The 16,667-nt window shown below is 46.2% G+C and overlaps 2 protein-coding genes across 6 annotated transcripts in view; both read left to right on the top strand.

Annotated features, from left to right (window-relative positions):
• The window catches only part of LOC310685868 (protein FAM47E-like), a 239,843-nt gene that overhangs the window by 222,347 nt on the left and 829 nt on the right, over positions 1-16,667 (top strand). The window lies entirely within an intron of this gene.
• SLC4A4 (solute carrier family 4 member 4) overlaps positions 7,416-16,667 on the top strand; it is a 197,194-nt gene continuing 187,942 nt past the window's right edge. For 2 of the 5 annotated variants that reach the window (XM_083458605.1, XM_083458604.1), the window contains exon 1: positions 7,416-7,995. In XM_083458605.1, coding sequence (XP_083314731.1) covers positions 7,964-7,995 — 32 coding nt within the window. In that variant the 5' untranslated portion in view covers positions 7,416-7,963. The remainder of the gene's footprint in view (positions 7,996-16,667) is intronic. The other 3 variants (XM_083458613.1, XM_083458608.1, XM_083458612.1) reach the window with 2 other exon arrangements.

Genomic DNA, 16,667 nt, shown 5'->3' with positions numbered 1-16,667 from the left:
AGGCACCATTCACCTGTGGAGCTTGTAGGCAGGGCTGCTGCAACAAACAGCTGTGCGCACTGGAGAGACCTGTCAGGAGTAAGCATGGACAATGGTATCAAATAGTATGGGATACAGCCTTATTAGAAAAACTAACCAATAAGGATTGTGTTGATGAACACTTTTATTGTGTAAATAGTGTTGTCTTTTCTTTTCTTTTCTTCTTTTGATTTTTTATTTCGTATCTTTGTTATTTCTTTATTTTTCCCCTTTTCCTTTTTTTTATTACTTTATAAATTTTTTTCTATTTACTACTGATTTTATTTTTCTTCATATGTAAAGAGATAGCACATAATGTTTGTATAGATGTGTAAATTTTTAATCAATAAAGAATAATATTAAAGAAAGAAAAACTAACCAATAAACTAAAACTGACACGGGGACAAATAGACGAAGACGCCTTCACCCTGGTATGGCTCCACTTTATCACATACACAGCCCAACAAGACAACGACAAGAACCCGCCAACAGCATACGAATCAGTCTGGCTAACCTGACTCAAAAACACCCACCCAATCCACTCACAGATTCACCACAAACAACCACACCCTAGGCCAGGGGTCTGCAACCTGCGGCTCCGGAGCCGCATGTGGCTCTTTTACACCTTTGCCGCGGCTCCGGGGCAGATACTAGCGAGGGGAGGAGGCGCATTGTGCGCCCCGACACTCCCCACTGTGGCGGGCGCTGTACTGGCTGTGACGTCACATGGGGGCGGTGCGTGCGTTAGTCATGCACCGTCCTGACGTCACCTTCCCGCCCGCCCGCCTGCCCGCCTGCTACATTGTAAGGGGCATGTATGCTGGTCACTGCATTGAAAGGGGAGTGAAGAACACACACACAAAAAGGTAACTTGTTAATTTAACGTTTATTTCTATGAGGAGGAGTAATTCTGAGGGGTCAAACAAAGAAATAATAAAAAAGTGACAAAAAAGTTATTTTTATAATGACGAGTTTTGCGGCTCCCAGTTTTTTTTCTTCGGAAACGGGTCCAAGTGGCTCTTTTTGTCTTAAAGGTTGCAGACCCCTGCCCTAGGCCAACCCCAACCTCTCTCACCACCAAAGAAATACAACAAGCAAATAGTAAGAGAACCCACACAAGTGACACAAAACCCCACACATACACTAAGTAGAATAGAAGCTTTGCCACTCCACCCCACCCTCCACCTCTTTCCCCCTTTTCTCCCTAATGTTACACTAACGTAAACTAATCTGCAGAAAATGTAACTTGGAAAAAGGGACATTGCAGATACTTTGAAAACCAAGAAATCTCTAATAAAAAATATGTTTAAAAAACAAAAAGAAAACAACAAAGAGGTGTGCAAGCCTTTGGGAGGCAGAGACATGAGAGGGCATCAGAGGAGCGAGAGAAGGAAACAGAGGCAGAGGCCAGTGTTGCTTGCAGCACCCTTGACCATCATTCAAGGCACCCCAGGGTGCCACGGCACACTGGTTGAAAACCACTGCTTTTATTCCACCCCCAACACAAGAATCTCTGTGCAGAGGATACTTGAATTGATAAATAAATAGATTTTGTAATACGTAATGCATATCAAACTTAACTGGACAAATTACTGTCGTTCTATGTTGTTCTTGTATTTATATGAAAATCAATAAAAATTATTGGTAAAAAGAAAAAAAAATGCTAAAATGAAAAAAATGTAGCAAAGGTGGTACGGTTTCCAGGCCACTTTATTGCACAGTACAGTCCGATATGTTGTTGTTGTTTAGTCGTGTCTGACTCTTCGTGACCCCATGGACCAGAGCACGCCAGGCACTCCTATCTTCCACTGCCTCCCGCAGTTTGGTCAAACTCATGCTGGTAGCTTCGAGAACACTGTCCAACCATCTCGTCCTCTGTCATCCCCTTCTCCTTGTGCCCTCCATCTTTCCCAACATCAGGGTCTTTTCCAGGGAGTCTTCTCTTCTCACGAGGTGGCCAAAGTACTGGAGCCTTAGCTTCAGGATCTGCCCTTCCAGTGAGCACTCAGGGCTGATTTAATTCAGAATGGATAGGTTTGATCTTCTTGCAGTCCATAAAACAAAAGAAGGTGTCTCTTCCGGGAATGCTGGCAAAAATAAATATTCCCTCAACAAAAATGTCTCCAGAAGTGCTTCCCCCCCCCCTCCTTAAAAAAAGTTTAGAGGTACTCTAATTTACCTACTCATATTGAAATAATGCCCCTCAATGAGGCCAAACTTAGATTCACAAAATGTTTAGGGGTATGTGTACCCCTGTGTCCCCCCAGAAAAAAGCACTGGTCTCCAGTGAAAAAAAGGCCGGTCTCCCCATGGGGCACAGACATACAGAATATACTGCCTGGGGGGCGGGGAGAAAAGCTTTTACTTTGCAATAGCCCTGAAGCACTTCCTTTAGATTACATGAGGCAACCGGTAGGGTAGGAAAGAGGAAGAGGGAAATCCCTGTACTACGCACAAAAGTGGCTCTTCAAAGTTAATGCTGAATAAATTCCAAGGAGGCAGCCATGTTCATCTCCACTCCCCACCGCCCCCCGGAACGTGGTAGCTCCTTAAAAGTGATATTTACTGTGATGGAAGCCTTTTATTATTATTATTATTATTTTGGGCCAGAATCTACCCCGTTATGGCACAATGTTCATGCCACAATGAATGGGTTTGGTTTTTCAATGTGCCATTGGGCTGTTTTTCATAAAGGTAAAGGGGCCCCTGACCATTAGGTCCAGTCGTGACCGACTCTGGGGTTGCGGCACTCATCTCGCTTTATTGGCCGAGGGAGCCGGCGTACAACTTCTGGGTCATGTGGCCAGCATGACTAAGCCGCTTCTGGCGAACCAGAGCAGTGCATGAAAATGCCGTTTACCTTCCTGCTGGAGCAGTACCTATTTATCTACTTGCACTTGACGTGCTTTTGAACTGCTAGGTTGGCAGGAGCAGGAACCGAGCAACGGGAGCTCACCCCATCACGGGGATTTGAACCGCCGACCTTCTGATCGGCAAGTCCTCGGCTCTGTGGTTTAACCCACAGCACCACCTGCGTCCCACTGTTTTTCATAGTAGGCAGCAGTTTTTTACTCTCTTCTTTGAATGGTGTCACTCCTAATATGGATTTGGGTTTTTCCCTCCTCAGAGGCCAACCTTTGCTTCTTAATTTTTTTATTTATTTTTTGCTGATGTGAAAGTGTCACGGTGCTCACTGGCCACATGACCTCGAATTGCATTGTCTCAGACTGTGCTTTTCGCGTGTCATCACCCATTAATCAGACTGTTTACAATCGCCTCTCTTCCTTCTACGTCCATATGTATACACCCGTGCCTTCTAACACTCGGAGCAACCTCAGGAAGCAGACTCTTGCTTACCAGAGCCTATGCCACGATACATTTGTCAGTCTTTAAAGTGCCACAAGACGGCTGGCTTTGCTGCAACAGTGGTGCAGTGCTGTCTTGGAGATGTCTTTGCAGATGCAAACTCCAGCCAGTTCAGTCAGACTTATTCCCTGGTTAGATGAGTAGGCGATTGCTGTCTAGCATGCTTACCCTTGCCAGAAGTTTTCTTCTGAATGCCTGGCTTACCCTTTGAAAGGAAGAATAGTTTTAAACTTAAGCTGGTGTAGTGTGGTGGTTTTAGAGTGTTGGACTAGGACCTGGGTTCAAATTCCCTCTTGGCCATGGAGTTCCTTGGGTCAATCACTGTCTCTCAGCTTTGCCCACCTCACAGGGCTATTGTGAGGATGAAACAAAGAAGCAGAGAACCAAGTATACCACCTTGAACTCCTTGGAGAGAAGTCAGAATATAATATTTGAAATATACTCGGAGTTGAGAGTGGATTTCATGTTCTTTATTCAGCTCATAGTGGTGAGGAGGAATGGAAGTTCCCCCAGAATGTCTGCTTTATATACATTATTTACACAATGGGCCCCACGTTATTGGCTAATTCCGGGATTCTCCTGTAGGCCAATCAGGTTGCGGATTCACTTCCACCTGGAGCTGGATTGGGTGGCTCCTGTGGACCAATCAGACTGCTGCATTCTGAATCCTATTGTTCTAGGGCCAATCAGACTGCTGCATTTTGGATCCTATTCAACTCAGTACATAACAGCATTGTTGTATGTTTGTGGGGTGCCTGGACTCCCCTTCTAATTCTAGACCCCCCCTTCTAATTCCGGGGTGCTAGACACTGAATTTAGCCTGTTAAAATATAAACCAGGCTGGCTTCATAATGAAGTAATCACCTGGAGAAATGGATGATTTATGGACCTGTAAAAGTGTAAAAGAGTACAGTATTGGGAAATAATTTATAATGAATTGAAAAAAATGTTTAAAAGTACTTTCCCCAAAAAACCCAAAGTGCTTTTTGTTGGGGATAATTCAGATGGAAATTCCCAGATTCAAAGAAGCTTATTTGTGTGTGCTACTACTGCGGCCCATGTTTTATTAGCCCCAAAACTGAAAGTGAGCTAGGTCCTAACTAAAGAAATATGGCAACTTAAACTGATGGAATATGCACAGCTTGCGGACTTAACATATAGAAGAAGAGAACAAGAAGAACATATGTTTAAAGAAGATTGGAAAATGTTTATTGAATATATGGGGAGAAATTGTGTGCACTTGAAAATGTTGGCAGCATTAAGACAAATTCAACGGTGTAAACAAGTTTTGATGGATGTAATAATGGAATACTGAATGGTTTCGTTTATGTAAAATATGCAGGGATTTGTGATATGCAAAATGAACCATGGAAAGGGAAGAAGGGAAGTCATTGATATTTTAAGGTTGTTTAAGTGAGTAATTTAAATTGCAAAACAGAAAATTTAATAAAAATTATACAACACAAAAAAGAGAGAAATGGCCCATTTAAATAGCACAAAGGAATGTCCCATTAATAAGGCCATTAACAGAGTCTCTGGGCTGGACAGCAAATGGGTAAAACCCCTTCCTGAGATGAGAGATAGCAGAGACAAATGACTAGTGGGTTTTTTTGGGGGGGCAGCAGAACTACGGTGGGCAATGAGGTATGAAAACAGGAAGCACGGGACAGTTTTGCAAGAGGGGGCAGGGAGAAGGAGCGCTGTTGGTTTTATGCTGCAGAAGGGGTCAGACATGATGTTTGGAGTCTCTTGGAATCGGAGGCTGTGGCAATGGAAGAAACAGGACCGTGCTAGGATGTGAATGCTCCACGCTCTGCAGGTTGTATGTGTGTAAATAAACCATATAGCATAAAGATACAAGAGTCTCTGCTGAACCTCCTTGTCCAAAAGGAAACACAAACCCTCTGGAAGTGCATCTTGAACCCCGGGAATCTCACACCGCTCGGAGACTGGGGGTGGCATGGAACAATAATAAAGGTAAAGGGACCCCTGACCATTAGGTCCAGTCATGGCCGACTCTGGGGTTGCGGCACTCATCTCGCTTTACTGGCCGAGGGAGCCAGCGTACAGCTTCTGGGTCATGTGGCCAGCATGACTAAGCCGCTTCTGGCAAACCAGAGTGTCACACGGCGCTGTTTACCTTCCCGCCGGAGCGTTACCTACCGTATTTTTCGCTCTATAAGACGCACCAGACCACAAGACACACCTAGTTTTGGGAGGAGGAAAACGAGAAAAAAAATATTCTGAATCTCAGAAGCCAGAACAGCAAGAGGGACCGCTACGCAGTGAAAGCAGCAATCCCTCTTGCTGTTCTGGCTTCTGTGATAGTTGTGCAGCCTGCATTCGCTCCATAAGACGCACACACATTTCCCCTTACGTTTTAGGAGGGAAAAAGTGAGTCTTATAGAGCAAAAAATACGGTATTTATCTACTTGCACTTTGACGTGCTTTCGAACTGCTAGATTGGCAGGAGCAGGGACCAAGCAACGGGAGCTCACCCCGTCACGGGGATTCAAACCAACCTTCTGATCGGCAAGCCCTAGGCTCTGTGGTTTAAACCACAGTGCCACCCGCATCCCTGGAACAATAATAAGCATTCATAAATCCCTGGAGTTGGAAGGGACCGCGAGGGTCATCTAGTCCAACCCCCTTGTAGTGCAGGAATCTTTCGCCCAACGTGGGGCTCGAAAACACAACCCTAAGATTAAGAGTCTCATGCTCTGCCAACTGAGCTGTAATAGGAAGCACCTGCCAAACAACAGTAATAAGAAGCACCTGCCCAGGCTAAAAGTGTGTGCATTTGTGAGGGAGAGAAAAATGGAAGAATAATATTTTTATATAGTTTATTTATTTCTTTTCCATTTAATAATATACATTCACATCATCATTATCCACTTTACATTATCCTGCACAAACCTTGGGCATGATAGCTTGTGCAAGTCCCATTATGTGAATGGGAGGCACAACTCACAGAGGTTTCTTTTTTACATACATACATACATATATATATATATATCTATATATATATTCCATTTAATAATATACATTCACATCACTATTATCCACTTTACCTCCCTGGCTCTTTAGAGCCTATCGACCTCCCCCCCCTTCAAAATTAACCTTTAGATCATTGCATTTTATACCAGTAGCACCTTAAAGACCAACTAAGTTAGTTCTTGGTATGAGCTTTCGTGTGCATGCACACTTCTTAGAAGTGTGCATGCACACGAAAGCTCATACCAAGAACTAACTTAGTTGGTCTTTAAGGTGCTACTGGAAGGAATTTTTTTATTTTGACTATGGCAGACCAACACGGCTACCTATCTACTACTGCATTTTATACGTTTTCCAATTCCAATTACACTCATTACAAAACAACTCAAAATAAACGTAGAAAGGTAGAAAACTTCTCCTTTCAAGCCTTCAGATAACCCTGCTAGCCATGTTAATTGCTTGCAATAATCTTTTAAATATCATATAAATTTACTGCTAGCGATGTGAATTGCTTGCAATAATCTTTTAGAGGCCGTCGAAATTTACTCCAGTCCTTTTGCAACGCTTGACCATGCTGGCTTCGGATTTTTCCTGCCCGCTTCGCCCGTTCTGCAAATGGAAGAAGAACAGAATCACAGAATTGCAGAGTTGAAAGGGACCCCCGGGGTCATCTAGACCAACCCCCTAAGGAAAAAAGCTTCAAATTCCTCCACGGCCCCAACCGGCCTGCCTTCCAGCGCGACCCCTCGCCCGTTGCCACAGAGGGACTCCAATTCCCAAGGTGGGGGAAAAACACTGCAAAATCCTCGTGGGAGCTGCGTCGAAAGCCCTCTGACGGGGGGAGATCTAACGCGGCCGGAGGTTAGCTCTCCCGAGCTGAGGCGGCGTGGCTCCTCCTCCTCCGGCTGGCCGGGGCCCCCGTGACGCTTCCCGGCGGCGAGAGCGCACCAGGGCTGGCAAGGGAATGGGATCCGGCTGGAGGAGGAGGAGGAGAGAGGAGGAGGTGGGGACGGGCGGGAGAGAGGGAGGCGGCGCCCAGGCGACCGAGTCACGGCTTTAAATCTTGGACGGGCGAAGCGAGGAAGCTCCCAGCGCTTGGAGGCTGCCGGGTCTCTCTCTCTCCCCGTCGTCTCCGCCTCTCTCCCGCGCGCTCGCTTCTTCCCGCCGCCTCGGAGGAGCGCTTCTCCGGAGGGGCTGCCTCGGCGCGCGCGCTCCCTGACGTGAGGCGAGGCGAGCGGGCAGGGGGCACGACGCGCTCGCCTTCCAGGGAGCGGAGACCCACGCGCTGCCTTTCTCCTTCCAGGAGGGGACGGACACACTGACTGACTGGGCGCCGCGTCCAAGTTGAGGCGACTTTTTCTTTCTTTCCCTTCCCTTCTCTCGCCCTCCGTCCGTCGCCGGGCTGCGCTGGGTGGCGCTGCCGGAGCTTCTGGGGCTGCGCCGAAGCCGCTCGCCGCTCTCCGGCGTGTGAGGAGGGAAGGACTCCGGAGGAGGAGGAGGAGGACGCGGGGCGCGCGCAGCTCCCGGCTCGCCTCGAAGGCTTCTTCTTCTGCTGCTGCTCCGGCAGCCCCGACCGGCCTCGGCGATGGAGGAGAGACGCAAAGGAGACCCCCGGAGGTAAGGAAGGCGAGGGGGGTGGGCCGAGGAGGGGAGTTGCCGCCCTCTCGTTCCCGCTCGCTTTCCTTCCCGCAAACAGCTCACCTGCTCCCACCTGGCGCTTTTCTTCTGGCGTGCTCAAAACCGCCCCGCCAGGTAGGCTAAGGCTGGGAGCGAGATTCGTGGATGGAAGGGAGGGCAGTGGCGTAGCGTGGGTTGTCAGCACCCGGGGCAAGGCAAGTAATTTGTGCCCCCTAGCCCGTGGATTTGCGCCCTCTAACCCCAACCCCCAGATGTTGCGCCCGGTGCGGCCGGCCCCCCCTGCACCCCCCATGCTACGCCACTGAGGGAGGGCGCGATTGGAAGCAGGCTTCCCCCAAATCCATTCTAAGGACTACATGAAAATAGTTTGGGGTAGTGCTTTTTTCCTCTTAAGGTGCTGGTAGACACCATGAAATTGTTGTAGCAAGTGCCAAACTTTTAACATTTTTTTTGGGGGGGGGAGGTGCCGGTACTTCATACTCTTGAGGACCCCCCCCCACCCCCAGGAAAAAGTTCGGGACAGGACTTCTGTTCGGGACAGGACTTCTTCCCAGTTTGCTAGACTTGGAGAAGAAAAGTATTTAAAAAAATATTTCCTTGTACTTACTTATTTATAGCTTGGATTAAAATAAAGCAAAGCTTTTTGCTCGGGTCTGCTGACAAGGTTTAAATAATTGACAGGCACAAAGTGGGGATAAGACCGCAGACAAAATTTTTTTTTTTGCGAGGGTAGAATGATATTGGTGGTGGTGGAAATGGAAACATAGGAAGGACTGTACAAATGTATGCTGCAGAGCATGTGCAAAGTGCCCCCCATGTCACATCTAACTTCCATATATTGGGAAGTGACCACAATGGAGGTAGGTGATTAAAAGTGCAGGAGTTAGAGGTATGAGGGGTTCTTGTTTGGGCAGGAGGGGCGATAGATTAAGTTCTGACATACAGTTTTGGAAGGGGTGTTGTGTGTTCAGACTTGCCCGAAGGTTGCGCATATTGACCCGCTCTTCTTGCTTACAATCAGGTGTGATCATGGTTAATTAGTTGAGAAAGGCAAGCACTTTGCACATGCTCCGAGGTACTCTCTTGTGAGGCTGAACCTGGGCATGGAAAGCCATGTATGCACATAGCTTAGGTTTGGTGAGTTCTGGCTAAAATGAAACTCTGCAGGGAGCCAAACCTGACCCAGGGACTTTTGGGGGTTGCAGGAAGAAGAGGAGAAAGGGCAATATTTGAGAGGTCTGGGAAAAGTAGTGGGAATGCAGAGAATCTCAGGAGTTGTTTAGGGACTGCATAAAGGTCTGATGGATGGACTGCAAGGTAATTTGGCAGAGAGGTGAAAAGGATCAGGGAGAATGTCAGTACTGGTTGTCCAAAGAGAGCAGATGTAGGGTTACCAAAGAGAGGCTAGGCGTTTGGGGGTGTGGGCTGGTGGGGAAAGATTGGCAAGGGAAGTAGTTTGGAAAGCAATACTGGAGTTTGGGTTTCAAGGGCTGCTTGCTTGGAGGCAAGAGTGAGTGAGTGAGTTGCTGGATATGCAAGGATAGTTTGCCCAGAGGGATATGTTTAGGGTGAGCTAGACAATCAGGATTGGCTGAGACAGGGAAAGGGAATTATTTCTCGCTGTTGTGGGAAGGAAGCTGGGAGATATAATTTGCATAGTGGAAGAGAGTGATAGAGTAGCATTGAGGTTTATATCAAGACAACCAATGGGGATCTGTGGGAGGATTAGAGTTTTTTTTCTGCTTCAGGTGGCCAGCAGATGGAGTGTGTTTTTGATAGAGGTCTCTTGTGATACAGGAACACTAGATGTGGGAAATAGTAGGGGTCAGGTCAGAGGGACTGCAAAGGGAGTCAACTATCGGTGTTGGAATCTGAGCACAGCTGGGTGGAGCAGAGGCCTTTGGGGCAGCAAAGGAATGGGGCAAATTTATTTTATAGCCCCATCCCTTACTGTCTCATAAGCAAAATGGAAGTCCTTTTCCGCCACAGAATTAAAAATCTAAACTAGCAAGTTGTGGAGGTCGGGGAGCACAAATATTATTAATAAGCCAAGGGAATATTTGGAGATGAGGTTTTGGGGTTGAAAGCATTCAGTTTATAAGCCCAGGTAGACCAGGTACTGAAAGTTGAGGACCAAGTTACATGTTTCAAAGAGTTGTGTGTCGCTTTGCCTGTGCAAGTTTCTATTTAAAAAACAAACAAACATGAAAAGCAGCCTCTGGAAGCTGCTGTCTTGAATGGGACAGTAGCAGGCAGGAGCAACCATTTAAATCTTTTCCCTCCTGTCATTTACCCCTTCAAAATCACCTCTCCCAGCTGCTTTTTTTCCATGGAGCGGGGAGGAAGTTGAGGACCTGGGTATTTTTCATTTGTAGGGGAAAATCCACTTATGGAGTGTGCACAGAAATGGCTTGGGGCAGTGGCGTAGCGTGGGTTGTCAGCACCCGGGGCAAGGCAAGTAATTTGCGCCCCCTAACCCGTGGATTTGTGCCCCCTAACCCTAACCCCCAGATGTTGCGCCCGGTGCGGCCGGCCCCCCCTGCACCCCCCACGCTACGCCACTGGCTTGGGGGGGGGGAAAGGCTAAACAGCTTTCCCACCAAGGTTGTAGCTGGGTCCACATTGCATGATTCAGAACACACAACTGTGCATAACCCATGGTTTTGACTTGACTATGGTTTGGGGAGATCAATGGCAAGTTGGATAGAGTTGTGTTACTTGCATGTGGAACAGCTGAGGAAGGAGGCAGTGGGAAGCGATGAGGGAGGAAAATTGGGCTTGGAGGTTTTTGCGTTGTGAGATGGGGATATATATTTGAGGCTTTGGGACGAGGCGCATTAAGAGCTGGTAGCGACTTAGCTATCAACCGGCGTACTTATTTGCCAGAACTACCACCATCTATTGCTGCTAGTAGAGCTTTGTAAATCAAGTCTGCAAACATAACTAGCTTGTAATTCCACCCACCCCCTAGCCTGCTGGTGATAGGCATACAAAATGAAGAAAATAAAGCATTTTTATACTGCGTGTGGAAGGACGGATTTCTCTATCCCTCCTCTGCCAGTCCGATCACTCGCCTGCACGCACAATTCATTCTCTCCCGTTTCAACCAGGCTAATGCTTATTTTAAAGGCTCCACTCAGCAAAAAGCATGGATAAAATGTATTTCTGGAACTCTGCCCTGCCTGTAGTAATTACCTTCTTACCTGCCCATTTCCTCCAGTTTTCACCACTGTGGCAAATAAGGGTTTCTCTTGGGAATTTGCAAGGTTTGGGCTTAAACAGAGGAAAGAGCAGAAGGGTTGGACACATGTTTGTGGTCTGTAAGCGCCAGGCACCAAGCTCAGTCCCTCCTGAAGGGACAGAAGTGTGCTGTGTTGACACTGGTATTGGCTGGGCAAAGAAATGGGGGGGGGGGCACTAGGCCATGGTGCTAGGCAAGAGAGTTGCCTTGGGAGGTACAGTAATTCCCCACACAATCTCCACATTTTATGCCAATTGTTTTGCAAATTTTTGCAAAAATGCGTCGTGCGACCATTATGTGAAGCAAAAAATTATTATTACTAAACAGTCCTTGCATGTTAACGTATCACTGTACAGTTTAGCTGTCGCGGGAAGATGCAAGTCTTGCCATATCACGTGCCTCACCTATGGCAGCTTCGCCTGCCTGCCCGCTCCCTTTGTGCCTATGGAAATGCGGTATACTGGCAATGCACAAGAGATAAATGTGTATCCATAAGCTACTGGTGAATACATTGCTGCTCCATTTAGGTAGTGAGATGAACAGAATTATACCAGTGTGATTATGCGGTGAAAGGTAATTAACCCAATTTTGGGACTGAAAAAACAGGGTGTGACGATTATGCGGTGGCAATGGTTATGTGGTGAAATACAATACTGTGTGAATCTTGCCCATGCATCTGGTGGAGAAGTGTGCAGGAGAAAAAAGACATCTTTCACTGTGTCATTTCTGCTGCTCTGAACCAGCCTTCTCCAACCTTCTTCAGATGTTTGGGACTTTCAGTTTCCATCACCCCCAGACAGCTCAAGGTGTAGGGAAAAGGCGGCACTAAATGCTTTTTTGTACCAGTGTTTAATTGCAGCCTGATCTGTCAAGTAAGAAAGGTGATGATGATCTTGCCAAGGGCTGATCTCACTCTTAATGCAAAACAACTGTTTTCCAGTTCTGATTTTTAAAGTGCATCCTAGTAACCTTGGTGGGATGAGAAACAGTGAGGTTTTCATGGCCCACTTCTAGAAATAACTCATGCAAACCAGACACTCCCTCATGTAATACCTGTCTGCTAGAAAGCAATAGCTAGTATATATTTGTTTGTCCAGAGGCTTGATTGTGCAGAAATAGCACAATCCTTCATCGTGTGCTTCCTTGTGAGAGAGGTTTGGAAGGTAGCACGGAGACAGGGCCTTTTCGATTGCGGCTCCTCCTGTGCATGTGAAATGCTCCCTCAAGTGACGTTTGTCTGGTGCAGACACTAACATCTTATTGGTGCACGGTTAGGACATTCCTTCTCTCCTGGGCGTATGGTGATGATTGATCCAACCGAGTCAAAGGTTCTACTCTGGATTGCTGATAAGTCATTCCCTGCTTGCTCCCCTTGGCAAGGCTTTATGTATTGATTCAGTTGTTTACATTTTTGATAGATGTTGCTTTTAAACTTGACTGTTAAGTGCCTAGAGGCCAACACAATAACAATAATAAATAATAAAACAGATATGCCTCTCAACTCGTTTTTCTTTCGTATGGGTTTTGCTTCTCCCCTTTCACTCAGTTTCCACCAACCTAATGATCTGCAAAAGTTTTGGACTAATTCACATCATCAGCCCCAGCCTGAGTCTCAGGGCCTGTGCATCTATAGAAAGAGCTTTTTTTTTTTGGCAGTGTGCATATTTTGCCAGTTTGGATGACTGTAGAAACCATTGCATTCAATTTGTGTGTGTGTGTGTATCCTCCTGGATCTGAAATACAAAATTCGCATGTTTTCCCTGCACTCTTCAAAATGTCGAGCCTTCTTCAGTTCAGGTGGCTTAGTCTTGTTGAAAGGTGGTATGGAACCCACACCTGCTCCTCTCTTCACCTGCTTAATATTGCATTTCCAGTTCAGTCTAGCATTGCATTTTCATTTAGAAAAAGAACAACAGTGGATAAACACAAAAGCATTGTTTAAGGACTTGGTGTTGATTAAATCGGATGAAGTGGCATCGGCTCCCCATTTCTAGAAAGACGTGTTTCTATAAGGCATGTAATATCCAAACAATCTTACACTGTGCTAAGAGGAAATATTGCATGCCCACACTGTAGTAGAATTAACTTCTTGCACAACCTTCCCTTTGCTTTCTTGAAATAAACTTCCTGCTAATCCTGGTGTGCTCCGTTCCCTCTTTTTTGGCCTGCTAAACTTGGTGTCTTAGCATCCTTTTGTTCTCTATACAACCCCCCCCCCTTTAGATCACTATAATGTCATAATAAGCCTGCCTTTTGTTTGCAGTCTTCTCCCCCTCCTTTCCTTGCTTTGGTTTTCACTGGTTGTGTGTCCGCTAGGAGACAGGATATGTGAATGGATCTCCATTGCACATAATGTTTCTTGGAAGTGGGGTGAAACTTCTTCTCCTTTTCAAATTGTGTTAGGGATTAGGTAAGCCTTTAGCTTTGCATTTTTTGCTTTCATCACTGTACAGTTTGTGGCACAGCTTATTCAACCTGAGTAACCTGTGTTTGCTTATTAATACTTGCAACTGTTCTTGATCTAGAATCTTATCGGGCATCTTGCACTTTGCTCTTTCCTGTTCTTGTGTGGCGTGGTATAATTTGATTGAATATAGATTGCGTTCCTCTGCTATATGGGCTAATCTCCACAAAGCCCCCCCCCCCCTGCCCGAAATCTGCCGCACTATTAGTGTGACCAAGACACGGAACCTAAAATTTGGCCCCTATCCAAGTGCCCAGCTTTACTTTCTCCCATATAAGTCAACGTGGAAAAGCAAAGCCCTGCACAGGGAGAGGATATTGGATGGGGTGGCAAGATCTGCTGCCTCCCTCATACTGTGCAACTCACATATTGCCAGAGCTCCTTCAGGGGTTTCACAGAGGCATTTGACTTTACTCTTCGGGTTCTTGCAATATACAAACTTCCCTCCATTCTTATCTGCATTTGATGGGCGTTTTGCTAGGCCGTTCAGAATTCCTGGGAACTGTGAGCTGTGCGTTGGAATAGAAGGGTGGATGAGGGGACCTAATGAAACATTTTTAACAGGGGGCAGAGCAATGAATGCTGTACATGTGGCCCATTCTCTCTTCTTGCTGCTTACTGGGTGGCCTCCTGGGGGAGAAGCAGTCAAGTACCTTCCTCACTCAAACACACATTCCATATGAAGGCCTTTATGTGTGGAGGACATCCGATTCATTTCACTCTTCCCCATAAAGCAGCAGTTGCAGGATGTGGATGAGGCTTATGCATGTACAGAAGGCAGATGTTTCTGTTCCAACCTGTATTCATGACCACCAGCGCTGTTTCTCTTCTGCTGCTGTTCAGTTTCCACCAAATACTACATTACAGTGGTACCTCAGGTTAAGAACTTAATTCGTTCCGGAGGCCCGTTCTTAACCTGAAACTGTTCTTAACCTGAAGCACCACTTTAGCTAATGGGGCTTGCCACTGCCGCTGCGCCGCCAGAGCACGATTTCTGTTCTCATCCTGAAGCAAAGTTCTTAATCCGAGGTACTATTTCTGGGTTAGTGGAGTCTGTAACCTAAAGTGTCTGTAACCTGAAGTGTCTGTAACCCGAGGTACCGCTGTATTTGTCTGCTGTTTAACTTAGGTTACATAACATATGTAATTATTTATGTACGTAAGTTGCATTCATCTCGGCGTAAAGGAAACATTGAAACAATGTAAAGAAAGTAATTAATAACATACCATTTGCAGATTTTAAAACAGCAACAATGTTAATGGATACCAGTAGTCTGTGCTCGTCTGATTTGCGTTCCCGACGGTACACAAACTGCAACAATTTCTGCTCCCTTTTCCATTTTCGCCACAATTTTTTTGGGCTTCCCATTGCAAGTATGTTATTAGGGCCTGATGCTCAGGTTTGCTTTGCAAGCCAACCCCTCCACCTGCCGCCTCGGTCACTTGCCCTGCCTGTCCCCAGTGTTTCCCTCCCCCTGGAGCATACACAGTCTGTCACCAGCACGACAGCGGACTAGAACAAATATAGCATAAAGAGACATGCACTGCGCATAATGGGGAGTGGAGAGGAAGAGGCAACATGCCTGAGGCCAGCTTCCGATTTGCAAACTATTTTATGTAAAAATTTCCAGAGGGGGTAGTAGCCATGTTAGTCTCTTGCAGCAAAACCAGCCAGAGTCCTGTTATACCTAAAAGACTAACAAATTGATTATGTCATAGGCTCTTTCCTGGACGGAAGCCCAGTTTTTCAGATGCCTCTTTAAGGTGCCACAGGACTCTTCGATTATTTAATGCACGAAGCCTGCTGTATAGCCTGCAGTGAACCATGGGAAAGCAATACCACCTTTTGGGTGTTGGGTGGGTGTGTTCTGTTCTTTCAGTATTTAAGAAATCACAAGGATACATAGAGCTTATTACATGTCAGGCCACCATTTCTCATCGCTACTATTGGTATTGTAGTAGAACTTTGGCTGCAAAGCATCCACACAGTGCTGTAGAACAGCAGAAGAGGCTGCAAGCCAGTGTGGCATAGTGGTTAAGAGCGGTAGTCTCGTAATCTGGGGAACCGGGTTCGCGTCTCCGCTCCTCCACATGCAGCTGCTGGGTGACCTTGGGCCAGTCACACTTCTGTGAAGTCTCTCAGCCCCACTCACCTCACAGAGTGTTTGTTGTGAGGGAGGAAGGGAAAGGAGATTGTTAGCCACTTTGAGACTCCTGAAGGGGAGTGAAAGGTGGGATATCAAATCCAAACTCTTCTTTCAGGTGAAGACAAACGCACCTAGCATATCATTGCCATTGTTGGCTGGCCCTGCAGAAAGGCTTAGGCTTACATGTGCTTTTGATAATGGGTGATGCAGTTTGGTTTCGCGTGTTCAGGACAGAGGCGTAGGAAGGTGGTACCCGGTGTGGAAAATTTCTAGTCACTCCCCCCATTGATTTTTTTTTTTGCCTGCAAAAATGGTTTTACGTTATTTCATATTTTCTTACAAAGGAATCATCATCATCATCATCATCATCATTTATTTATATCCCGCCCTCCCCGGCCGAAGTTGCACTCAGGGCGGCTAACATCAGATGCATAACACTGGTATAAAATCAAACAATAATTAAATTACCTCCTAAAAACATGTCAAAATCAAATAAAAGTCTAATTAGATGGCTTTCTGCAGAGTTAGGGTTGGGAACAGTAAGTGCTCCACTGAACTGAAATTTCAGCCTTCATGACATAGGAAAACGGCCAAGTAAACAGCTATTTTCATGGAGGAGGGTCAAGATATTAACTGATATGCATGAAATTTCATATATAGCTATATAATCCCTAGAGTAGTAAGATAAGGCCTTTGGAGCAGGCATTTTTTTTAAAAAAAGTTTTTTATGAACCGCCCTAGTGGGGCAGCAATTGTTCCTTGATAATTTGCCAACCCCCTCCATGATGGAACATGGAGG

The sequence above is a fragment of the Podarcis liolepis genome (assembly GCF_965112155.1).
Source record: "Podarcis liolepis genome assembly, chromosome: 9".
Classification (NCBI taxonomy): Eukaryota; Metazoa; Chordata; class Lepidosauria; order Squamata; family Lacertidae; genus Podarcis; species Podarcis liolepis.
The sequence above is the reverse complement of the archived record's forward strand: the minus strand, read 5'-3'. Positions and strand labels throughout refer to the sequence as shown.